General features: G+C 44.8%; 1 protein-coding gene across 2 annotated transcripts in view; it reads left to right on the plus strand.

The window, feature by feature from the left end:
- Positions 1-9,775, plus strand: part of ITGB1 (integrin subunit beta 1) — a 77,984-nt gene extending 68,209 nt beyond the window's left edge. For both annotated transcript variants that reach the window (XM_005290977.5, XM_008162917.4), the window contains one exon: positions 8,533-9,775. In XM_005290977.5, coding sequence (XP_005291034.2) covers positions 8,533-8,598 — 66 coding nt within the window. In that variant the 3' untranslated portion in view covers positions 8,599-9,775. The remainder of the gene's footprint in view (positions 1-8,532) is intronic.
- The last annotated feature ends 16,546 nt before the right edge of the window (positions 9,776-26,321 follow it).

Below are 26,321 nucleotides of genomic sequence, written 5' to 3' on the forward strand. Positions count from 1 at the left end.
ATCATAGTGGTTCCTCTCAAACACTTTGGAGGAGAGTCATATACTGTTGCCATGGCAGGGAAGCTGGCTGCTGTGTCACCACAGGAAGAAGCCACTTCACTCTACTCTTAGGGTTTCCTTCTACAGGGCCTTACCACACGCTCTTCACTGTGATGCTCAGTTTAGATCTGTGTCAGTGAAAAGCACCCTACCTTATCCAAGGGGCTAACTCCTGGCCTCTAGCCTTCCAGCCATGCTTGGTGTGTCTCCTCCTTTCTGTATTCTCTGAAAAAGGGATATGCCTTTTTTGGGAGGGGTGCAATTTCCAACATTGAAGCTTGGCAGGGGATCCACATAATGTTGTTATTCAAAAAGACCTGATGATATTTGTGAAATGGAGTAGATAGTGAGAACCAGTTCTTGAGCAAATGTCAAAAGATTCTAGAGATAAGTTTCCCACAGTAACTTGGGTCATAACTCAGACTAATTGCACATATCATGCATATAGTTTTTGTGATTAGATGTTCTGTGATTTGTTTAAATTGAAACAATACGTCAATGGAGAAAAAAGTAGTAAGAAGGCCAATGAAGCATATTGTATATAGCAAGGTATTTAACAAACAGTAATCTAAAATGCTACACACTGTGTAATGTAGCAGAGAGACTATTGTTGCAGGAACCTTAATTATATACATCTTGTGAGCGTTAAATGATCTATCCTAGGTTTTCTATATCACCTTGATATCTAAGAGGTAGTTAATAGTTTCTTGCATGAACTACAAACCAGTGAAGTGCTTAAAATAGTACTGTTTGGAAGGTATGAATGGAAAAATTACTTCTGCAGTTATCTGCAGTGTTGTAACAGTGTTGGTCCCAGGGCATTTCAGAGACAAAGTGGGTGAGGTAATTCCTTTTATTGGACCAACTTCTGCTGGTGAGAAAGGCAAGCTTTCAAGCTTCACAAAGCTCCTCTTCAGGTCACCTGTGAAAGAAAAAGCTTATCTCTTTCACCAACAGAAGTTGGTGCAGTAAAATATATTACCTCAGTCATCTCGTCTCTCTTATACAGCTATGGCAGTTGCAGTTTCCTTTTAAGATTTTTAAACAAAATGGGTGGGAATCCACAAAGAGACTTAGGGATTGCAGTGCTGGGCATCATGGCGCCTAGAAAATCTCAGGAACAACACTGAGATTCACACAGCAGGCTCCCTGTACAATGTGAATGGGGGAGAGAGTCATCTAAGAATGCGATCCACAAAAAGCATATTAGGCAGGGATATTAAGCTAAGCAATGGGAGATGCCAACTAGAGAAGGGGCACTAAGTCCCGCCCCCTCTCAGAGATGGGTGCTTAAGTCTAGGCTGCAGGGAGGATTTTAAATGCCTTCTTAGCACGGCTACCAGTTGGGCTCCACATGCAATTTAAGTGGCCAAATGCCTGTCTTCCCCTGGTTTGTGAATCACTCCAGGGCTTAGGTGGGAGATAAGTGTCCAGATGCTTGTAGGGAGGTAGCAGTGCACATAATCAGATTCAGAAACACAAGCACCCAGGGAAACTTTAACCTGAAAAACTTAGGTGCTGAGTGAGTTTAGGCACCTATAGATTTGACAGGAGTTTTGTGTATTGCAGTGGAGCCAAAACTGGGATTTGGGTACCTAAGTCTGGAATTTAGGTATCCAGATCTTTCTATGGATCCCTCCCAATGTGTTAGAGTTTTAATGAGAATATTTTTAGCATAATTTGACATATATATGGGGGCAAGTTAATGTTAAAAAGTTCTATCTTAGCAAGCCAGTCAGAATACATGTGGGATCTAGACTAAAACAGTGTTAAATTTGTAAAGTTTCTTAACTTTTTAGTCTTACTGTATTAAAGATTCTATAATTTAACAAAGTTAAATTAGTGAGGCAGATACAAATCTGAATTAGTTCTATTTTTTTTATAATAGAGTATTTCTAAATGGAAAGCAAAAGCTATTGACTTCTTCTAATCCTTGTATAAAAGTGAGCATTATTGATGTGATAGGTATGCCTAGATCAGTGATTCTCAAACTTTTGTACTGATGATCCCTTTTACACAGCAAGCCTCTGAGTATGACCCCCCTTATAAATTGAAAACACTGTTTTTATATTTAACATTATTATAAATGCTGGAGGCGAAGCAGGGTTTGGGGGTGGAGTCTGACCGCTCAGGACCCCCCTTGCAATAACCTTGCAACCCCCAGAGGGGTCATGACCCCCAGTTTGAGAACCCCTGGCCTAGATACTGCTTCAACAGGTGTAGTGTCTGTTAACCAGGAAACTAGACCAAAGCTCCAATCTTGCACTGAAAAACATGATCCGTCCCTTATACCTACATGCAGCCCTTTTTGAAGCCATTGGGGCTCTGTGACATCACAGGGGTCTGCCAGTGCAGTCCCGTTTAAAATGGGACTACATGATCAGTAGGGAACTTTTAGTGCACTCCAATAGGGTCCATGTGGGCAAGTTAGTGCATGACACTCTGGTGAGCTCTAGAATTTACACCCCACCTGGTGCACACTAATGCACCATGTAGATGAGCCCTAAGATTCTTGGTCTCAAGTGAAGTGTAATTAGTTCTACTTTATGAATACAGTGTGAACAGCTAGTGTTTCTAGAATCATTTCAATTAAACTGTGCATGACGTTTAGGTGGGCATGTGATAGAAATGGTTTATCTGCTAAATTTGCATGTTAAATGTGTGCTCATTTTGATTTACACTGTTTTATAAATGAAATATATATCTTCCTTAAATAAAAACTGCAATACACTTATCTCAGAAGGTAAGATATTCTGTGGAACTCCATAGCTAAGAGGTTAATAATGGAAAATAATCGTTCACATCTTAGTTATCAGTCAAAATTCAGCACAGATTGGTAATAACCAAAAGTTGGTACCATCCAATAGTAGCCAATGCGAAATGAGTTTGGTCTAGTGAACAGTTGTCCACTACTACATTGTTAGTCTTAACAGAGAGGCTACTGATCGAGTGGGTCACAAGAGACTGAATTATTTGCACATTCTTAGGAGTGGTTACTCCAGCTCAGATCTGAGAGACACAGGTCGGGTAGCATGAGGAAGTTTGCATTATTGTTGCCTATTATGTACTTAATAGAGGACATCAGTCTCTCGCTGGCACTGCACATAAACACTAAATTCATACAAATGTAAGAAAAGCACAGATATTCTCTGACTTTTTCCCCCATGATTGGTCATCTGCTAAATGAAGGGGTATATAAACTTCAAAGCCTCTGATCTCTCTTTTTACAGCATTGTATTTAATATATATCAGCTGATCATCTATTTCCAGAGGATATATGTTGACCGAATATGGATTAGACCCTGGGAACTCCTGAGTTCTAATCCCAGCTCTTACACTGATGCCTATTGTGGCCTGCTGCAAGTCATTCAACCTGTTTGCCTCAGTTTTCTTATTTGTAAAGTGGAGATAATGCTTGCTTACCTCCCTGGGGAGTGTTGAGGGTAACTTATTTGTAAAGTGTTTAGAAGATTTAAAAAGCTACATAAGGGCAAAGTTAAAATATTTATCTTGCCTAAGCAGCTTGAGATTCTCCTTCCTTACTAAGGATTATTTGCATATCAAAATTGTTTGCCAGAGTCTGATATGAATGGAGACAGCATCAAGACTTGCTTTGTTGTGTGCAAGTGCATCACTGTTATTGAAGTGTGTATGTTTTATCCCCCACTACATGTAGTATACACACACTGTACTATAGCCTTCCTTTGTTTAGTTAAATATAAACCCAGACTTCTAGAAATCAATTAAATGACTTGTTCTTTATTGTACTAACGTTCACAGATCCATTACAAAGGGTTTTTCAGCTCAGGGGAAGAACCCTTTTAGGGACTGGCAGCAATGGAATGCCCCGACCCCTGAAGTTTCTTCCATTTTTATCACTTCCACAGTATCTTAGCCAGACCTCTCTGCTGTAGAGCTTTTTATTTCAAATTTCCAACTAACAGTTTAGCTGGCTAATTCCCAGCCATGTCATAGGGCTGCATTTGCCTTTTGCAGAGATTGCCCCTCAGCTCCACTTCAACGTCTGACGTGTTTGCAGCAGCTGGTGCTTCTGTGGGTTTTAGGGAGAGAACTTGGCCACAAAAGGCCAGAAGCAAAAGAAAAGGTCTATGTTGTCTGCTTTTACTGCCTATTAGGTGTCTTGTTGAGGAGCTCAGTCAACTCTGTTGGCAGTAAGCAGTTCCTCCCTCAGCCCAGACCAGGTGGGGTCACCTAAGATCCCCCTTCCACAGGCAGGAAAGGAGCCAGATAGGATTGGAGATGCTAACTCTACTGGGCAAGATGCTGACAGCATCTCAGCAGCCCAATTCAAGTTGCGTGGCCAGCAAAGGAGGCAGGCACGATTAGAAAATTTATCTCCCAGGCAAGGAGCTTCCTCTCTCCATGAGACAATGTGGTCTGGAAGCCCTTGAAGACAAATAATGTGTCTTATCGTGAGTTGGCCAGTAACCTCAGTGGAGAGTAAGCGGCTGCAGGGGATGAAGTGGGCCATGTAGGGAATTCCACATTGAAGTTTAGTGAAATGGATATCTAAGGCTTTGCAGGTATTTTTGGGGGGGACCAAAGTACCAGTGAGCTTGGTTCGAGGTGCTTTGGTATGGACATAGAGTTAACATGAATCCATACAGGCTTGAATTTTGGCCCTCATACAGGGCCAGTAGAAAAAGTGGGAGGTTGCAAAGGAGAGCTTAATAACCAAAGTGTGCTGCCAGTGGGGTATCGTGATAAAGATGTCGCATTTCAAAGCGGGGGGAGGCGCTCAGAGATACATACATGCACCTGTTGAAACATGTTACTCCATCATGTTCACAGTAGTGTATCCGGGTCCCCAAACACTTGAGATGTGGTCCCCAAGCAAGGGGTCCTCCTTAGAGGTGGATCAAACAAGGGAGATCAGAGATCAGATCTTTGTGAACTGCCATGTTGAGAAAATTACTAGCTTTGAGGCAGTATGCTGGCTCAGCAGTTGGCTCCTTGCCTTCCTGGTAGTATTCTCCTTTTTGCAATAAGGCATTGGCCTTCCCATTTTGGGTCCCAGGCAGGTAGGTGATGGTTAACTTGAACTCAGAGAAAAACAGGACCCACCTTAGCAGCTTTTTGTTTGAAATTTGGGCCTTTCAGAGATACTCAAGGTTCTTATTGTCTTTGAACACCTGTACAAGTGACCAAGCCCTCTCAAGGTAGTGGCATCTCTCCTTGGACCTGGTTTTAATTGCAAGCAGCTACTTATCTAATATTCTGTCATAGTGCAATCTTATGTAGGAGTGAAGTTAGGGGAGCTATTTTCCTGAGAAGTCAGCAATAAATTGCTGATAAAAATTGACACAGCCCAGTATATGTTGTAATTTAAGGGGATTCTGGGTAGCTGACCAGTCACAGATGGCTGCTTTTTTGAATCTGAACGCCCCCTGGGAAGATGATGTAGCCCAAAAATTTGATGTAAGACTTGTCAAAGAGGCATTTTTCCAGATTGGCATACAAACCATGCTTCCACAGCCTTTCTAGAACAGATCAGATGTGGCAACAGTGTTGTTCTTGGTTCTCTGAGAACAGTAGGATATCACTGAGATAAATGATGGCATTCTGCTCCCCTGTGTCCCTGAACACATAATTCATGATGTGTTGGAAAGTTCCAGGGGCATTGGTTAGGCCAAATGGCATTACTAAATATTCAAAGTATCTGTATCGTGTATGAAAGATTGTTTTCCACTCATCCCTGACTCTTATGGACTATTTTGTAAGCTCCCTGGTGGTCTAACTTCATGAGGATTGTGGTTGTTCACACACAATCTAGCAATTCCAGGATAAAGAGGCAGAGGATATCATTTGCAGATTTAGGGCTCGATAGTCCCTGCAAATGCAGAGCACCTCGTCCTTTCATACAAAAAGGACTAGAGCCCCTGCTGGGGAGGAAGATTAACAGATAAAGCCCTTCTTGAGATTTTCTTGGATATAGATGCATAGTGCTTCCACAGTCTGTTTTGGAGATGGTGTATATTTGTCCATAAAAGGCCTTCACCTTAAGCTGCAATCTATGGGACAGTTATAGTCCTGCTGTGGGGACAGGAGAGATTTGGGTTTTTTTCTCAGAAATGTTAGTATATTGCTGGTATTTCTTGGGGAGATGGGATTCTGGGCTCAAGGTAGTTTCTTTCTCACTGGCCCCCACTGTTTTTCCTTGGGTAATAATATCTGTTCCTGGGGAATAGGCATTGGCTAACATGGGGGGTCGCAGGCCTGCTTTTTGGCAATAATCGGAAGAAAAGTCAATGCTCTTCCCTCTTCAGGAGATACACGGATCACGCTACTCCAAACACAGTGTACCAAGTATTAGTGCTGAGAGCTGATCACATTGAAGTATGGTAACATGCGGTGCTCTCCCACTGTGGCCTCTAAGGGAATGTCTACACTGCAGTTAAAAACCTGTGGCTGGCCCAGGCTAGCTGGCTCAGCCTAAGAACCCTGCAAGTGGGGAGGGTCCCAGAGCCCAGGCTTCAGCCTGAGCCCAAATGTCTACACTGAAATTAAGCAGCCCCTTAGCCCGAGCCCTGTGAACCTGAGTTAGCTGGCACAGGCTAGCTGCAGGTTTTTAATTGCAGCGTAGACATATCCTAAGAGAACAATTTCCTGGGTTACTGGATCAGATGATAGGAGTGACCCATTCATTGTTTCTACCAGGTCTAGTTAAGATTTAGGCCAAAGAGGAATTTGTAGGTTCTGGGCAGCCATTGCATCTATAAAACTATCAATGGCATGAGAGTCGACCATGGCTAACTACAGGGGAATCAACTTCAATCCTCCTAGGACACATAAGTGCAGTGGTACCTGTAAGTGTGGTGAGGCTCCATGCAGTTTAGATTTGGTTCTCTTTAAAGGTGGGGGAACTAGCTTAGGGCTTGGCACTTGATGACACCCAGGCTGTACCCCCTTACTGGGCCTGGGCTGGTTCATTTCCTGATTTCAGTCTGGATGGACAGGAAGTGAGGGAACATTCTGAAATTCTGCAGTAGAAAGAGAGGTTAAGTTTCTAGTGGTATTCCTTTTCCTCCAGGATCAAACATTTGCAACCCAGATCCTAAAGAATCTATAGATCTGGGTGGAGGGGGGGGGGGGGCTATGGTGTCATTGGGCCCCCTTTCTCTCTTCCTTTCACTCACACAGTGAGGTATCAGTACAAAAGACAAGATCAATGAAGATCAATACAAAAGATCAAGATCAATGAAGGCGCTGAGTCAGGTGGGCTCTCTACATGAGCTAGCTCATCTTTTACCGCTTCGCTGCACTGGAACTGGTTGAGATATGTTCCAGCAAGAATCTAGCTGTGTCATTTGTTCTGACATCAAGGATAATCAGTGGATTCTTTCCTGCTCCCATTAGTATCCTCTTCAGCCTCACATCCACATCCCATATCTTAGCTCCCGGCAGACAGCACACCCTTCTGTTCTCCGAACTTTGTCATCTGGGAACAAAGTCAATCAGAACTACAAATGCTCAGTAACTGAAATACAGGCAACTTTTATTTAAGAGCCTACCTTCAAGCATTCCAGTTAAAAAAATGTTGAGTGAAATGCTCCCCCCAACTCCTTCACCAGTATGTCATGAGATCAAAGATGTAGAGCCTTCGCCTGACCATTCAGCCCTCAGATGAGCATGTGTGGTTCATAAATTATAAGGGAACCATGTGGCATATCCGAACATAAGAACAGCCATATTGGGTCAGACCAATAGCCCAGCTAGCCCAGTATCCTGGCTTCCGACAGTAGCCAATGCCAGGTGCTTCAGAGGGAAAGAACAGAAGAGGTCAGGATGGCATACCTGAGCCTGAGAAGGAGCCAGAATTTATCTATGTGTATTGCCAAAGAGCCACAGTAATATGTCAGCAGCCCTCCCCATCAGGGCCCCTCCAGCCCCCAGCACCTCCCACCCGCCGGCAGCCCTGCCAATCAGTGCCTCCCCCTCTCTCCCCAAACCTCCCACCCACCGCAATCAGCTGTTTCACGTGTGCAGGAGGCTCAGTGAGGGCATGGAAGGGGCAGGGGCCTTGGGAAAGGGGTGGAGTGGGGACAGGGCCTGCGGCAGAGCCGGGGATTGAGCAGTGAGCACCCCCCCAGCACATTGGAAAGTTAGCGTCTGTAGCTCCTGCCCCAGAGTCAGCGCCTGTGCAAGGCGCCGCTTATTAACCTCTGAAGAGCCACATGCGGCTCTGGAGCCACAGGTTGACCACTCCTGGAATGGTAGTCATTGAGTGATCCTAAAGTAGAGATCTGTCCTAACACCTTAGCGTTTATTAGCTAAGCATGCCTTTTACTAAAGTTGATAAAGAAAATCTTGCTCTGTTTAGATGATTTAAGCTAGTATTTACTTACAGCATCTGGAAACACTACAGATCAATGCGTAATGTCATAAAATATGTTTTTGTTTGTACAGTTGTCATAAATGTAGTGCTCGTTGTGTGTACTTTTAATACTAATGTGAACATTTTTCTTTTTTTAGGGTGAAAATCCTATTTACAAGAGTGCAGTGACAACTGTGGTCAATCCTAAATATGAGGGGAAATGAACACTACTTGTATGACTTCACAACACTGTATGCAACGTAGCAATTTTTGTAGTCACAGTAAGATAGATTTAGGGCAGTTCTGCAGTGATTTTACTAACTCATTACATATAGGTTTGTTTCCTATGCAGGTTTTTAAAATGTACAATATGTATTTTTTTTTCTTCAAATAAAATAATCAGTGCCAGGGGACTGAGAGAAAACTTGAGACTGCATAGCCTAATCAGCTAAGGTCACATGGTGCCTTTTTGACCTTTTCCTTACTGTGTTGTTCAAATGTAGGTCTTCTGTGGGAAGCGTACGATACTGCTGTTATGTGACTGGGAGGGAAATGGTGAAATCAATCAGTATGAGGGCTCTGCCTAGCAACTGAGTATTAAAAATTAAGTTTTAGCTTTACAGGGTTATCGGGGCTTGAGTTTGCAGACATATTTAAAATGTTAATTAAATATTTCCTTGCAAACTCTGAGATTTTTTTTTTTTTTAAGTTGATCAATGACTGGGTATCTGTTAGATATATCTGATTAGAAACAGTGAGATGAATAGGCTGGAAACAAATGGTACAAAAGGCTGTGAAAAGTGTCTGCATACCTTTTATTAAATTGTCAAGTGCCAGGTTATGGACAAATTGAAGGGGTTAGGAAGAACATTTTAGGAAGGAAAAGCTTTAAAATTTGTGCCATTTTTCAAGAAGTTGCTGCTTAGTATCTTGCATATTTTTTCTTTGTAAATTCAAGCCCTGGCCAGCCTGCAGTACCTTGAAGCACTCACCAGGACATCCTCTAAATACATGAGGGCCTTAATTCATATAGTGTCCTTTTTGGTAATGTTTCCTTGCTTTAAAGTCTGATGCCTGTCACCTTTCTAATCTTTTAATGTATTTGGTTGCAATTTTTGTAATATTTTTGTATCAGCACAACTTTATTTTCTTTTGCAGTCTTGGCTGTACATTTGCCTTTACCCTGTAGCTGAGATTGCATAGTTTGTACTGTGACATGACTGTCACTGTCAGGTTTCATTTTTGACATGTGCCATGTATATTTGCCTTTGAACATTAAGATTGCATCTGTTCCAAATTGGTTTGTTGTTTTAAGTGCCTTTTTATTTTAACAGATGTTCACTTTTTACAGTGCTATTACTGAAGTTATTTATTAATTAAAAGTACCTAAAAACACCTAAACCGCATCTTGTCTTTCTACACTGGGGATGTTAATACTGTTCAAGCAACCTGTACAATCTTTATAATGTACAAAATTGTATCAAAGTTAGGGTTCCTCAAAGATTTTTTTTTTTTTTTTTTTTTTAATTCTTAAATCTAGCTGCCTACAATAGTCAATTTTAGAGTTGAGGGAGGAGGAAGAGAAGTTATATTTATACCAAATATACTTTTTGGACCGAGTATCAGGAAAGTGAGTTAATTATACAAAAGTAAACTCAAAATTATTTGTTCAAAAGTAAAAATAAAAATTCTTACACTGCACAAAATGAAGGTTGGTTAAGTGTAACCAGAGGTCTTTGAGGTGACTCTGCATACTCCCACTTATGGGTGTTGCACCACCTGGTGCTACCTAACACTATAACCTTCTCCAAGTTGTTACCATTAGAGTGCACATGTGCCCCCTCTCCTCAGTGTTTCTGAACTTTTTGAGGGAGAGGCTATGTAAGGGTGTACTGTGCCCTCTGCTGCCTCAATTCTTTCCACTGCTGTGCCAGAGAAGCTATAATGGGACTCTGAACAAGAGGCGAATGTGGATGGGAAGCATGACTATGCAGAGTCATTTTGAAGAACTCCAGTTACAGATAAAGCAAATAACCTTCACTACTTCTTTGAGAGTGTCTGAATAGTCCCACTTATGGGTATTTTGACAAGCAGTACAGAAAACTCAGGAGGTGGGAACAGAGCTTTAATTGAAAAATAATTCAAGTATTGCGCTGCCTAATTTGGCATCTGCTTTTGAAGCCAAATCTAGACCACAATGTTTAGTGAACGGATGTAGTGACTTCCGAAGAGCAGTCTTGTAAATTTCTAAAATAGGAACATATTAAGTGCTGCTACAGCTCTAGTAGAATGAGGTCATAGGATAATAGGCACAGAAATATCTGCTAACTTGTAACATTCAGTGATATATTGTTTAACCCATCTAGAATAGTCTGAGCAGACACACTATGACTAGAGCCCTATGCGGATACAAAATATGTATCTCTGCAATCCACAATCATGGTCCACGGATATCCACATATTTGCAGGGTTCTAGATATAAAATTTGGATCTGCATCCATCCACAATCCGTAAACATGGTCTGCAGGGCTCTAACTAACCCCATATTACTCTTAGCATAAGGAACAAGCTACATGATTGTAAGAAACTCAGATGCTATTTTTGGTAAAAACCTGGATCAAGTCTAAGAACTACCTTATGAAAACCTGTAAATGGTTCATCACCCATTACAGCATGCAATTCACCCTTCTGGATGATAATATAGCAATAATGAATACTGTTTTAATAGATAAATAAAATAAGGAACATTCCACCAAGGTTTCAAATAGTGGTTTCATAAATATAGATAAGACCAGCAAAAGATCCCAAGAGGCATCTGGATCCCTCAAAGGAGGATACATATTAGGTACCCCCTTCATAATCTTTTAACTGTAATATCCACAAACAGCAGTCTATCGCTGACCAAAAAACGGTAAGCTGAGATAGCTGCCAAGTGAACTTTAAGAGGAACTCTTGAGATTTTAAGTAAATTAAATACTCCAAAATACAGGGTGTAGAAGCTGAAACTGGAGAATGTTTCCCCTCATCAAAGCAACACTTTCTAGTAGATAGCTTTCTAAAACTGAGCAGTCTATTCTGCACTAAGAAGGACAGTTCAAGATTAGTCCAAGTCCAATAGATTAGGCAGTCAAATGAAGAGACTGAGGGACCTGCCTTGCTATTGTGGCAAGAGATTTGGAGACAGAAATGCATGCAAACTCTGTGTGACAGCTGAAGCAGGTCCAGATACCACTGCTGTCTTGGCCAAGCTGGGACAGTCAGTATCGTTCTTGCCCTGTCCTGATTAATCTTCTTCACCACTTTCAGAATTAATGGAAATGGAGGGAAAGCCCCTTTTCCAATGCACAAGAATGGTGTCTGAGATGGACTGACTGCCCTTCCTGGTCATGGACAGAAGAGACTATACTTTTTGTTGAATCTTGTTGTAAATAGTTTAACAGCAGGCCAACCACAACTGAAGATGTCTTTTATTACTTGACCTTTTAAGGCCACTCATGCCTCTGAAAATTGTCCCTGCTGAGATGATCTGCTAGCACATTGCTCTGTAAAATGCAAGCCCACCAGATAGACCTTGTGAAGAATGCACCAGATCCATAATCTGACCACTTCAGCACATAAGTGGAAAGAATGAACACCCCCCTGTTTGTTCACATAATATGTAGTGGTGGTGTTGTCTGCGGCTACCTGAATAATCTCCCCCTCTACATAAGGAAGGAAAGATCTGAGGGCCAAATGAATGGCTCTTGACACCAACACATGTATATGCAAGCTCATTTCCTGAAAAGCCCTTTGGCTTCTGATTATGAAATGGCCTAAATGCACACCCCATCCTTGTTGGATGCATCTGAAGGTGTTGTGACTGGTAGTGAAAGGGGAATTGAACAGGATGCCTCCAAGAACATTTGGTCTGTCTGTCTATCATCTCAACAAATTGAGGACATTCTGAAGCATAACTGTCACGGGGCAAGCATGCCCCATCCCTCTTGGGGGTAGGGTCAGGGTAGTTATTTCCCCATGGCTGAGTCTATACGATTCCCCCTTGCCTCAGGATAGTGTGGCATAGGGGTAAAAGTCAATATGGCTGCCCTTTCTCAGGGCTGCATGTCCAATGGTCAGAGTTAGTTTGGCTGCCTTGTTCAACAAGGCTGTGTGGCCTAGTAGTGAATCAGGGGTAGTAGGCCGCCAGCTAGGGGTGGATGGCAGCTGGGTAGGAGGACCCAGACCCTCCCTGCTCCACTGGATCCCAGCTCAGGGCCCTAGCAGTGGCAGGAGCACTCACCGTTGGGTCAGCGGGGCATCCATCCGAAACACGATGATGCCACCCAGCACAATGACTAAGTCCCCCTGAACTACTTCCTACCCTGTCCGGCTGTCAACAGCTCCGTTGGCCCTTGGGCATCCACAGGAGCTTGGGCATTCGCCTGTGTCACGGTGTCTCTGGCCTCCACCATCTAGTGACTCAACAGTACCCAGACTGGAGCCTGCAGCAGGCATCCTCCTTCCTCAGCGGTCAGCCCCAAATGAGATGGGCTGCTCCCTTTTATACTGGTCTCCAGATGGAGCATGTCCACCAGGGCCGAGGGGGCATGGCCTCCTCAGCCGAGAGAGTAGAGTTAACCCTTGCCGTACCAGTGTGGGCAAGCACACCTTGTCACAACAACAAACATTTGAAGACTGTGACCTGAGACATCTGTATCAGCCACATTCTGAGAGGAGTAAACGGAGTTACGTAAGTTGTAGCTGCCATCAAACTCATGAGATCCGGGAAGAGGCCCTCTTTCTGGGTTTGTCAGGTTTGCCTTTGGAAAACAGACTGCTCTATTTTCAGAAATCTGTCCTCTGAGAAAAAGTCATTCATGGATATTGAGTCCAATATAGAACCTATAAGAAGAATTCTCTAGGTTGGGCAGAGATCTAATGTTTTTTGGCATTCAGAAGCAGACCCAAATCTGAAAGGAGAGAGGTTGTAAAACTGATGGGACATAACAGTTCTTCTTTGCATAATGGTCCCTATTGTATTCCACTGAGAGTTAAACGCACAATGCACTCCATGTGTCTGGAGCCAGAGATTTTGAAAGCAGTAGTGTCTGTTGATCCACACACATGCCCTTGCTTTACCTCCTAGTTTTGCCAAGGCAATAAAGGGCAAGGTAGACCGACCATGTTCTCAGTTCCTTCTCACTGCTGCATGGTCCAAGTCGGAGCCTCTGCTGTTCTCTCATCTCTTGTGATACACTTTCTAAAACAGATAAAAGACTGTTTTATTCTTGTATATAGGTAATATTTTTGTTGTTTAGGTAGTAGTTTTTAGTGTAGCAGTAGGATTTAGGATTTAAGAACTTTGGACACTGTTTTTCCAGCCACCCATTCACCCCTCAGTGCCCTCACCTGGGTACTGGCTTATGCCAAAGAAACCAAGGTTCAAGATCTGCACCTCCTGCTCTTGCACATTCTCTGTCAGTGATGAGCACCAACACTGCCTTTTCTGCCTAGGGGAAGTCCACATTGCATCCAGGTGCAGTATCTGCCTCTCCTTCCCAAGCCATACCCAGGAAGGCCAGGTCCTCCACCTCAAGAAGCACCTCATGGAGGTCACTATAAGGTGCAGTTGGATCCAGGTCAGGGAACACCCACCCATCCCGTACATCAGCCTGAAGAATCGAAGCATGCATCTCCTATTGAGGCATTCAAGTCTGGTTCCACTGGGGCTATGTATCCCATGACAGGGCCTAGTCATGAGGCCAGGAAGCATATGCATAAACATGGCAGTAAGTCTTCCTCAAGGCTCAAGAAGGACACTGCATGCTTCACAAGTTCCAGCCACAGAGACGTGGTGTGTTCTAAAGCTCACAAACACGACAAGAAGTCACACAGAACACTGGACCTACTGGTCCTGGTCATCAAGCCATGTACCCCTTCCAGATCAGCACTGCTGAAGTCAAGGGAACTTTTGGTTCTGGGACAGTCCTCTGTTCCAGCTCCAGTTCCAGTTTTGTTTCCGACTGCAGAGTACATGCTGCTGACACTGGGGAGGCTCAAGTCAGCACCCAGACTTCATGAACTCTTTGCATTGGAAGAGGTGAGGTCTCCATGTCTTCGGGTGCATTAGCCACCTAAGAGAATACACTCCCCTGCTTTGGACTTACCTCCTTCGGGTCATGTTTCTGACCCCCTCCTCTGACTCCCAGGGTTCCAGTGGCACCATCATTTGAACAAGGCTCTGACTTCTCAGCATCAGAGGACTTGGATAAAAGGCAAGGTCCGCCTCTCTTCTTGTACCATCGGCATGACTATCCAAAGGTTCCACCGGCTCAGTGGCAATACCGTCCCTTGCCTCAGCTCAGGAGTCATGGGTATCCCTCTCTGTGGGGCCCTCTGCACCAACCGCCAGATCCTCCTAGCAGGCCGTACTGGGGGTCTTGGCCCCAATATCTGCCTTTGGAACCTTCCCGATCAGCCCAAGAAGAATCCCCCATCTTGCATCTCCAGCCTTCATCAAGTAGGCATTCAGAACTGGGGTTGGAGGATGCACTGCTTAGCCCAACTCCAATGGTAGCACTGGAACCAGAGCGGTTCGCTTCATCTTCTCCAGCTGCAGCAGCATTATCTACTTGTTCCTCCCACGCCGGATGACTACCGTCAGTTCCAGGAAATAGTTACGAAGAAAGTCCCTCATATTCCACTGGAGGAAATGCGGGAGAGCCAAAATCGGTTACTTGATATTGCATGCATCGGTACTTCCCAGAGTGACACTACCAATCAACGATACCATTCTCTAACCAGCCCAAACTGACTGGCATACTCCAACTACTTGCGCACTGACCCCAAAGGGTGCAGGAAAAGAGCTACTATGTACAAGCAAAGGGGACTGAGTTCTGTTTTCTCACCTCCTGCCCAATTCCCTGGTTATACAAGCAGCAACAGAATGGGCCCAACAGCAACATCCGCATTCTGCTCCAGCATACAAGGAGGAAAAGAGACTGGATGTCCTAGGTCGCAAGGTCTTTTCTTCAACCAGCCTTCAGTTTCAGATCTCCAAGTACCTGGTATTATTAGCTAAATATGACTTTCTAAATTATGGTCAGTTAGTGGACTTTGTGGACAAGCTTCCCCAGCAGGATCGTGCTTTCTTACAGACTCTCTTAGAGAAAGGCAAACTGGTCGTCAGAATGACACTGCAGTCTCTGGTGGATTCGGCGGACACATCTTTGTGTACTATGACCACAGGAATTGTAAGGAGGAGGGAATCCTGGTTGCATTCATCTGATTTCCCCAGGGAGGTACAATATACTATTGAGGACCTCCCTTTCGATGAATCTCACCTTTTCAACCAGAAGACTGATGATTCCCTGCAGTCCTTCAGAGACTCCAGAGCCACGCTGCAGTTGCTGAGTATCTATACACCAGCACGCATGCTCAAGTTTTACCGCCTGCCTCCTGCACAATGGTTCAGAACTCCTCAATTCTTTCATCAGTGCCCTACGAGCCTCCTTGTGAGCATCAGAAGACCTACTGGTACCATCCTCCTGGTCCATCCACGCAGTTTTCGACACCATACAGTATTCACATAAGCAATATTTCTGAGTGCATCTGAGCCGTTAACCGTGTTGCATCTTTGATTAAAATAACTGTTTACACAGGGCAGGAGGAGAGAGAGAATGAAAAATGCCAGTCTTGGAAAATGTAACTGTAATCGCTAGAAGCCTTAACCGCAAAAATACAACCTGATAATAAACAGGAAAGCTTGTTGCTTTTGTATTCCTAATAAGGAGATGTTTTTCTGTTTAAAAGGATATTACAAATGAAAAGTGTATTTGACTAAATGTGGTTTTAAGCTATATAAGCTTCTGTGTTCCTTTGTTAGACAGTCCAGCTAGGCTGGCTGTGTCTCCCTGCATGTTTGTAATAAAGTAGGCCTCAGGCTGTTCTGATCCAAACACAACGCGTGATTAATTTTCCACCACACATTCTACCATATGTATGATCCACCCCCTTTCCTTTTTGCAACATGTACCTCTGTTTTTACCAGCTTGGAGTATGATAACAATGGATAAGTATGTCTTGGATGTCATTTGACATGGCTATATGATCGAGTTCACGACACTACCTCATCCACATCCCTCATCCCGATCCCTCTTCTGGGACCACTCTCACAACAGTATACTTGCCCTAGAGGTGGACTCCCTACTGCAAAGGGGAGAGGTAGAGCCTGGCCCTATGGCCTTTCAAGGTACAGGGTTCTATTCCAGCTATTTCCTGGTATCCAAGAAGAAGGGAGGATGGAGACCAATCTAAGATCTCTGTCATCTCAACTGCTTCATACACAAACCAAAGTTTTGTATGGTCACCCTCGCAGCCTCACTAGAAAGGGGCACGTAGTTTACAGCTCTCTATATACAAGACACTTACTTCCACATAGATATCCATCCTACCTATAGGAGATTTATGGTAGACTCTTGACACTTCCAATACAGGGTTCATTTCTCCCTTTGATGGTGGACGGACCCAGTTCAGGTTTGCACCGCTATACCCTTCCTTCTGTCTTTCCCAAGCACGAGGATAATCACAGATGTGTCACTCAACAGATGGGGTGCCCACATGGGTGAGCACATGACGGAAGGAACTTGGACTGCTCGGGAATCCAGGATCAACATCCTAGAACTTCAGGCGGTAAGGAAAGCATGTTGCACATTTCTCCCATCATGTTCTCATGATGTCAGACAACTCCACCACTGTTTACTACATAAACAAACAAGGAGCCATGAAGTCAGTTTGTGTGGAAGTGATTTGTCTCTGGGACTGGTACATCACCCACAAGATCCTGTTGTCAGCAGCCTATCTTCCGGAGACTCAGAACCTAATTGCAGACCCTCTCAGCAGGAAATTTGTGAATGACCAGGAATGGGAGCTACATGATGCTGTGATCGCCAACATTTTCGACTGCTGGGAGACTCCAACCAGAGATCTCTTCACCTCCTCCACCAACAACAAATGCATCCAGTTCTGCTTGGTGCCCTTTCCCAAGGTGATGCCCTAGTCATCTGCTGGTTGGAACAAATCAATTATGCCTTTCCTCCCCTACTGCATGTCCTACACAAGATCAGACTGGTGAGAGCTAAGATCATCCTGATCACCCCATTTTGGCCTCACCAATTCTGGTTTCCCCTCCTTCTCTGCATGTCAGCGCATCCCCTGCTTCTGCTGCCAGCTTCTCTGGAACTGCTCACACAACACAATGGCAGGATAGGGCATCCCGACCCACAGATGCTTAACCTGAAGCTTGGGTTTTAGATGGACAACTTTGCTAGAATGGGAATGTTTGTTTGTAGTACAGAATGTCATCTTGAGTAGCAGGAAACAGTCTATTAGGTGGTCTTATCAGGCCAAGTGGAAACATTTCACCTCTTGGACCTAGCAGAGGGGTCTTGCCCTGAGGCTGTGGGCATTCCTCTTCTCTTGGACTATCTCCTGTCCCTGAAGGAGTCAGGACTCACTCTCAACCCCATCAAGGTGCACGTAGTGGCTATTAGTGGAGGGAGACTCTTTCTTTATGCACCCCTTGACTACAAGGGCCTCATATGAACTTATCCTTCTTTTCAACCCATCGCTCCCCAATAGGACTTCTACCTTGTCCTCGCAGCATTGATGAAATTGCTGTGTGAACTTCTTGCATCTTGCTCTCTGTTTCTCCTCTCCATGAAGGTCAGCCTCCTGGTAGCTATTACTTCTGCAAGAAGGGTAGGTGAATTGGGGGCCAGGATGGCAGACACCCCCCCTTATCATGTTCCATAATGACAAAGTTTCCCTGAGCTTGCATCCCAAGTGTCTGTCAAAGGTTGTATCTCACTTTCATCTCAACCAACCCATACACTTACCTGCTTTCTTTCTGAAACCACATGCGTCAGCAGAGGAACAGTGCCTTCACTCCCTCGATGTCCACAGGGCCCCAGCCTTCTATCTGCAGAGGATGAGATCATTCAGGAAGTCCCCTAGACTGTTTATCACTATAGCAGAAAAGATTAAGGGCCAAGCGGATTTCTAAGTGGGTTTCGGGGTGCATTACACTGTCAATTATCAGGACTGTATCCCTGCCTTGGGGTATGTGCCTGCTCCATCAGAGTGCAAGCATTGACCGCAATTGCACTTCATGACGTACTGCTTACCAATATATATGGCAGCCATGTGGAGTTCAGTACATACTTTTTCTTCCCATTACATCTTGGTGCAAGACTACGATGGATGCCTTGTTCAGCATGGCTGTTCTCCATTCCACAGTTCCATCATCTTACTCGCACTCTTAAATTGGTACTGCATGTTAATCACCCTCAGTGAAATACAGTAGGGGCCATCACTCTTGACACCTACTGTAGAAGAGGAAGTTACTTACCTGTAACTGCAGATTCTTAGAGCAATTCCAATCCCGCCCTTCTTCCCTCTGCTGCAGATTTCTTGGTTTACCATGGATAAGGAACTAAGGGTGTGGTCGATCCACCCTTCCTTTTATCACCTCAGACGAAACCATGAGGTGGAGCAAGGGCACGTGCATGGACCAATGGACACTACTACTTTCAAAATCTCCGGCTCCAGATGGATGGCATATAACCCTCAGCGGAATACAGATAGGGACCACACATTTTAAAGAACCTCCAGTTACAGGTAAGTAACCTCCTCATCTTTGTGAATGGCAGCCTTTACCCATATTTGAATGATTGCTAAACAAAAGTACCCTGTTTTCTCAGATGTGCCACTACCACAGAAAGGCATTTTATAAAAACTCTTGATGCTGTGGTCAGGCTAAGCTGGAGGACTTTCTACTGAAAATGCTGTTGGGCTATTACAAAATGAAGATATTTTTGACTATTGTGTTGGATAGACATATGGAAATATGCACCCTTTAAATCGAGAGTTGAGAACCAATCCATAGTTGTAAGTGAGGGAATTGAGACTAGGGTTCACATACATCTAGACATTCTGATTTCATATCTGTTCAATTTTCTTAAATCTAAAATAGGATGAAAACCCCATCTTTTTTCTGTCCTAGGAAGTACTTTGAATAAAAACCCTGACCACACAGATGTTTGGGTATCTCCTTGACAGCTCTTATCTGGAGCAATTTGTGTACTTCTGAAAGTAGAATAACCCTAAAAAGGGAAGCATAGGGGGAATGGAAAGAAGGTTGATTTTTTTTAAACTGAAATGCATAGCCCTTCTCTTTAATTTCAAGGACCCATAAATCCAATGTAATCAGCCTTCATTTATTGAATCATTGGGGCAAATGAGTCATGCAGGGATGACTGTGAACATAGTTTCACCATCCCATGATGCAGTTTTCTCCATCCCATAATTTTATCTGCATCCCAGAATGTTTTGCACCTCTTTTCAAAAGCCCTGTGAACCCGCATGTCTGCTAGCTCTGTGAGAAATATGGATACTGCAAAGCTCTGCACTACTGTGATAAGCATTGCGAGCACAATGTGTCTGATCCTGAAGCATTTGCAGAGCTGCCAGATGAGCCATGGGGAACATGACGATTCCTTGAAGGCTAGCTTGCTGTGGGACACAGAAAGAAACAATTCAAGATTGTTAAGTATTAGAGGGGTAGCTGTGTTAGTCTGGATCTGTAAAAGCAGCAAAGAGTCCTGTGGCACCTTATAAACTAACAGACGTATTGGAGCATGAGTTTTCGTGGGTGAATACGTCTGTTAGTTAGGGTTACCATACGTCCGGATTTTCCCGGACATGTCCGGCTTTTGGGGGCTCAAATCCCCGTCCGGGGGGAAATCCCCAAAAGCTGGGCATGTCCGGGAAAATCGGGAGGCTCGGCCGGGGCCTCTTTGTGCAGGGCCGGGGTCGCGGGGCCGGGAGCATGGTGCCGGGCCGGGAGCCGGGCCGGGCGCGCGGTGCCGGGCCGGGGGCCAGGCCGGGCCAGGGTCGCAGTGCCGGGCCGGTCCCGCGGGGCCGGGGGCGCGGGGCGGGGCCGGGGAGCCGGGCCGGGCCCGCGGGGCTGGGGAGCCGGGCCGGGGCTGGGGAGCCGGGCCCGCGGGGCTGGGAGCCGGGGTCGGGGAGCCGGGGTCGGGGAGCCTTACCTGCTTCAGGCTTCCCGCGAATTAAATGTTCGCGGGAAGCAGGGGAGGGGGCGGAGACTTTGGGAGGGGGCGGAGTGGGGGCGGGGGCGGGACTGGGGGCGGGGCCGGGCCCCCCGGGAGTGTCCTCCATTAGGAGGCACAAAATATGGTAACCCTATGTTAGTCTATAAGGTGCCACAGGACTCTTTGCTGCTTTCAAGGTTGTCGGCATTCATGGAGCAGCTGCAGACAGTGCAGCACTGGTTCTGGGCCAGAGAAACAAACACTGACTGGTGGGATTGCATCCTTATGCCGGTATGGGATGACAAGCAGTGACTGCAGAACTTTCAGATGTGCAAGGCCACGTTCCTGGAAATGTGTGTGGAGCTCGCCCCCATCCTCCGGTGTACCGACACCAAAATGAGAGCTGCATTAACAGTGGAGAAGCAAGTGGCGATCGCTGTGTGGAAGCTTGCAATGCCAGATTGCTACTAATCTGTTGGGAATCAATTTGGAGTTGGGAAATCCACCCTAGGCGATGCTGTTATGCAAGTGTGCACCTTGACAGCAGCAAGAAGCGCTTCAACTACAGGCTCAGCAGGTGCAGAATGACAGTTGAATGTGCATTTAGCCATCTGAAAGGCCGTAGCACTGTCCACTCACAAGATTAGATCTCAGTGAAAAAAATATCCCAATGGATATAGCTGCCTGCTGTGTGCTTCACTATATCTGTGAAGGAAAGGGGGGAAAGTTTCTGCCAGGATGGAGGGTGGAGGCGGAATAACTGTCTGCTGATTTTGAGCAGCCAGATACCAAGGCTATAAGAAGAGCTAAACAGGAAGCTATATGGCTCAGGGAGACTTTGAAAGACCAGTTTAATAGTCAGTCACAGTAACATGTGTTACTGTAGTGTGCTCTGCCTGACATTGATTTTTTTGTATCCTGGTATGAACCTTGTAATGAGTGCTGTATATTAGTAATATAACATTGCAAATGCACCAATTGCTATTATGTGTGAATAATGTCAGCCCCAGCCAGCATATGTTGTGAACTAATAAAGATGAATTAAGTTTCCATAAATAGACTTTTATTCCAAACCCATGCAAACAGACACATCTGAAACTGAATGAAACTTTAGAAATGCAGGGGAAAGAACCTTTGAAGAAGAAAGAAAATTAATTTTCATTTCAAAAACACGTTCACCAACCATCTCTCTCACAGGTCTGTGTATGTGCGACTATGATTGTACTCTTCCCACGGTGTGGAGTGGTAGGGATAATGCAGTGGCCCTGGATGCCACACAGAATGTTGGGATGGGGCTGTGTGCAGGGAGATCCCAGAATGCAAGCCTCTATGGGCTGCAGAGGGTGGTGAGAACGGGACTGTTGAACCTGAAGTCAACAAGAGTCTCCAGCATGTCTGTTTGCTGCTTGAGAAATGCTAGCATCTCCTGCTGTACATCTCTCCCCTTTTCCTGTACTTTTCTCCTATCTGTTCTATCCCTGTCCATTCTGTCTGTGAGGGTGATCCTCCAAGCCCTGTGCTTGGTATCCGAAGCATCAGAGTTTTGCAGGATCTCTAAGAACATGCCCTCTCGTGTCCTTTTTCTTCCTCATCTGACTGAGCCACTCCACTGGTGTGGATGGAGAGATCCTCAAGGCCACGTTTCCAGCTGCATGGAAACGTGGTGTACTGAACTCACTCCCCTTGATCCACACAAGTTACAAGCACTACATTCTCACTTCTCCTTGCGATTCATAGAGCATGGCGGCAGTCCCAGCTATGATGAGTACAGCCGGGCAAAAGAGGTGAAACTCGCAGGCATGAGTCTATGTGGATAGGGCTGTTGAACTGAATACTGGCACCATTTTCCACAGGCAGTGGTGATTTTAGTTGATACCTCACTCTTGAGAGTAAAAGAGGCTGAAATTGAACAGATCCTGCATGCATCCGACTGCAGACCGGGTCCATATGCTCCTAGTTTGTAAGCTGCAATGGTGCCTGCTGAAGTAATTGCTGAATGGCATGGAAAAGTGTCCTACAGTGGTGGAAGAAACCTTCTGCAGAGGATTGCAAACTACCTTGAGGAAAGTTTACTTCAGATCTCTATAGAGGATTCATGGGACATCCTGTGCACATAAACAAACTGTTCTGCAGGGCCCCCTCTGCCTACCTGTACACGGGAATGAGAAGCAGATAGTGACTCTACCTCTATTGGTTATTTCACTACCTCTTCTGGTTATTTCACTACCTCTTCTAGCATGATTAAAAAAAAGTAAATGAACGCGTGTCCCTGCAATATCAAAGCAAATTGCATACTTACCAGAGGTTCCTTCTCTTGCATCAGGCTTGCCTGTGATGTAGTATAGGGCTGGCTCAACTGCTCTGGAATCAAAAACAGGTCCTGGCTCACTGTGCTCACTGTGCCTCTTCCTCGTCCAACACCTCCTCCTCACTGTTCATTCCAAGGGCCTGTGACTCCAGCTCACCCAACGTATCCAGCAGGCTCATAGCGAGGGTGGTGGGGTCTCCATTGAGGAAGGCATGCAGCTCTTTGTAAAAGCAGCATGTCTGCAGCTCCGCACCAGAGCGACTGTTAGCCTCGCTTGCCTTCTGTAAGTCTGCCCACAGCTCCTTGGCTTTCACATGGCACTACTGTGGGTCCCTTTTGTAGCCCTGCTCCCCCATGCCCTGAGCATTCTGCTCCTAGATATCGACATTTCTACAGCTGGACTGGAGCTGTGCCTGCACAGCCTCTTCTCCCCACAGACCCAGGAGATCCAACACCACCTGTGTACTCCAGGCAGGAGTGCTTCTGCAGCATGGAGCCGGCATGGTCATCTGGGTAATTGTTAGGTGAGCTCTCCACACTGAACAAACAGAAAATGGAATTTCAAAAATTTGCGGGGCTTTAAAAGGGGAGGGGCGTGTACCTGGCTGCCGGGTAGCGGAGTTCAAAACGGTGTTGCGAGTAGGACATTGTGAGACACCTCCTGGAGGCCACTAAAGTGGACATAAGTAACGCAGTGTCTACGCTGACACTGTATCAACCTAACTACATCAACCTAAGTGCTACACCTCTCACAGAGGTGGAGTTAAGTCAGAGTAGCAGGCGAGTTATATTGGTGGGAGTGACATTTTAATGTAGATGCTTACAGAGTTAGGTCGACATAAACTGCCTTGTGTCGACTTCACTCTGTAGTGTAGTCCAGGGCTAAGCCTGGTACTGGCTGCAGCCACAGCCAGGGAATAGGCACAGGATGGGGTATCTGATACAGTTTCTTCATTTTGGAAATAAGATGGCAGGAAGCAGGAGTTGACCAAACAGTCGTAGCAGGCTGCAAAAGACCATCCAGAAACTATATCATATTTGTGGCGGTAGCTCCAAGGATGTCAAATAGTAGGTGGGAGGTTTCCTCCATAGCTACTGAAGTTAAGTTCAGTGGGGATACCGTGCAGTCCACAAAATCATGGAACTGCAAAGCATCCTCAGAAGTGGAAGAAGCAGAAGCTATGCCACATGTTGATCAGGTGACAAATCAGGAACTCACCAATGATGATCCCAGCTTCCTGAAACCTTTAGACAGCTCAGCCTTACTGGAGTAAGCCACCAGAGCCAAAACAGGCTTCTTAGTTTTGGATCCAATGATTTTCGGGAACAGGATGGTTTAGAAGCAAAAGCCCCCTTAAGCCGAAGCACCTGCAGCCTGTTCTGCCTCAACTTGTGCACTCTGAGAAATGAAAGTCTGGCAAATAGAACACCCAGAAGGTGAGTGGTCTTCCCCGAGGCACATAAGGCACCTAATGTGGTCGTCACTGCCAGGAGATAACTGGGCATGAAGCACATCTCTTAAAACCTGGTTTCTTCCTCTATTCTGGTTCTGCCATTATGTGGAACTGACTTTATAAACTATACTAAACTATCTTATACTAAAAAGAAAGGACAACTATAAATTATCAAAGGCACTTATAAATGGGAAAAAAACACTCTTGATCCGAATGGCTCACTTCCATCTGATGCAGAGGTTGGAAGGAACTGAGGCCATAGAGGGCACAGTGCCACCTTATATAACTTTATCCACAGAATGTTCAGATATGCTGAGGAGAGGGGTAAGAGAGAGTGCATGTGCACACTAATAGGTACTGCTTGGAAGGTTCTACCATCAGGTTCCACTTGAAAATGATGCATAGAGACTAACACAGCAGTGTTTATGCCGTATTCTATGGTAATAACTTGTGTAACGTGACCACCTTTTGTTTCATTTACTTCAATCTTAAATTAGTCCTGAAAAGTCTATTCTAGTAATTATACCATTCTTTTCTGTTTGTGAACTGGTACTCTTGATTATAGGGAAATACATGAATTATAGTGGTGACAAAAAAAACAGAATAATGCAATGTGAAGAGTATTGTGGATTTAAATGTGATTTTGTTGAAAAAAATGTATTCAATATTATACTGTAAGGCTTTGCATATCCAATTTGTGCTGTATACACACCGAGATTTTTCTAACTGCTAGTACTGCAAGCTTCTCATGATCCCTGAAAGTGAGATTCGTGAAATCCCTTCTATGCATTTATTCAGCAGTAATATTTGGCATCTGAAACAGTTATTAATTTGGTTTATGCACAATATAAAGTAGCATGCAACTTGCTCGTGAGTAATTGTCCACATGGATCCCATTTTTGGTGTGCATATGCCGCCTTCACAGGTCTGGCTGTGGCGTGGAGCCCCAGACAATTGCCCTGCTTGCTACCTCCTAATACTGGCCCCAGCTATTATATGCAGAAAAGCAGTTGTGGTGGCACAGATGGGCCATGGAGTTTTTTTAGCATGTTGGGCGGGGCTCAGAAAGAAAAAGGTTGAGAATCCCGATCTAGATAGTATAGTTGTTAGTTTCTCCGATTATTTTTGTGTCTGATGCCTTAAAAAAGAAAAGATTGTTAATATAAAGGGCTTCCATGGTAACAGGACCCACCGGCTCCACAGTAACCTCCATGGCTAAAGCTAAGTTCCTGGGGTTCAAATTTGCCCCTTCTTATGATGTGGCTAGTCCAATGAACAACTCTCACTCGGTATCTTTTTTTTTTTTAATCCATTACCCCCAGTAGGTGTTCAATTTGTCTTTCTTTTTCTAAAAGAACTGAGAAGGTGAGAGAAGCTTGCCTTAAACTTAATATTCCTGGAGGGTTCTATCAGAACCTCCTCAAATCCAGAGGGAAAAGGCTCTAACAGGCTTCATTCCTGAGTGCTCCTATGAGCTACAGCTCAACTTTGAGCTCTCAAGCTCATTTGTCAAAGAAATGCTTCTGAGAGTGGCAGAGCAACTTCTCCTCCAGAACCAAGACTTAAGTCACCCCCTCTGGTGTTTATGAAAGCAAGACAAAAAAAAAATATCATGTGTTAGACTAATCTCAAGTGCCACAGTCAAAGAAGTAGCCAATGGCCTAAGATGGGTCCTTCTGATGCCTTAATACTGACTGTGAAACAAGTGCTGTGCTATCAGCTAAATCTGCAGACCACATCTGTCCTGGCACCAACTTCCCAGTACCATTATCACCACAGTACTGCATGAAAATATTGTGATATTGGTACTGGCTCCTTCACCCTCACAGGTAGAAGAGCACACTAGCACCCCAGAAAAGGTGGCCCCAAAGGCTTTGCAAAATAAATTCTAAAACAATCACTCTTTGCTTTAGCCAACATACACACACAAAATATACAGAGCCAGATAAAACATCTATGCACACGGCCTTGCCCCTGTACCCTCACTACTCTTGACCATACACAACTAGATTGACTTACAAAGCAAAGTGGAAGAGGTTTTTCTATTTGGGTATCCAAACATCACCTGCCTCCCTTGAAAAATCATATTTCTGCTG

This window comes from Chrysemys picta, chromosome 2 (assembly GCF_011386835.1).
Source record: "Chrysemys picta bellii isolate R12L10 chromosome 2, ASM1138683v2, whole genome shotgun sequence".
In the NCBI taxonomy this organism is placed as follows: domain Eukaryota; kingdom Metazoa; phylum Chordata; order Testudines; family Emydidae; genus Chrysemys; species Chrysemys picta.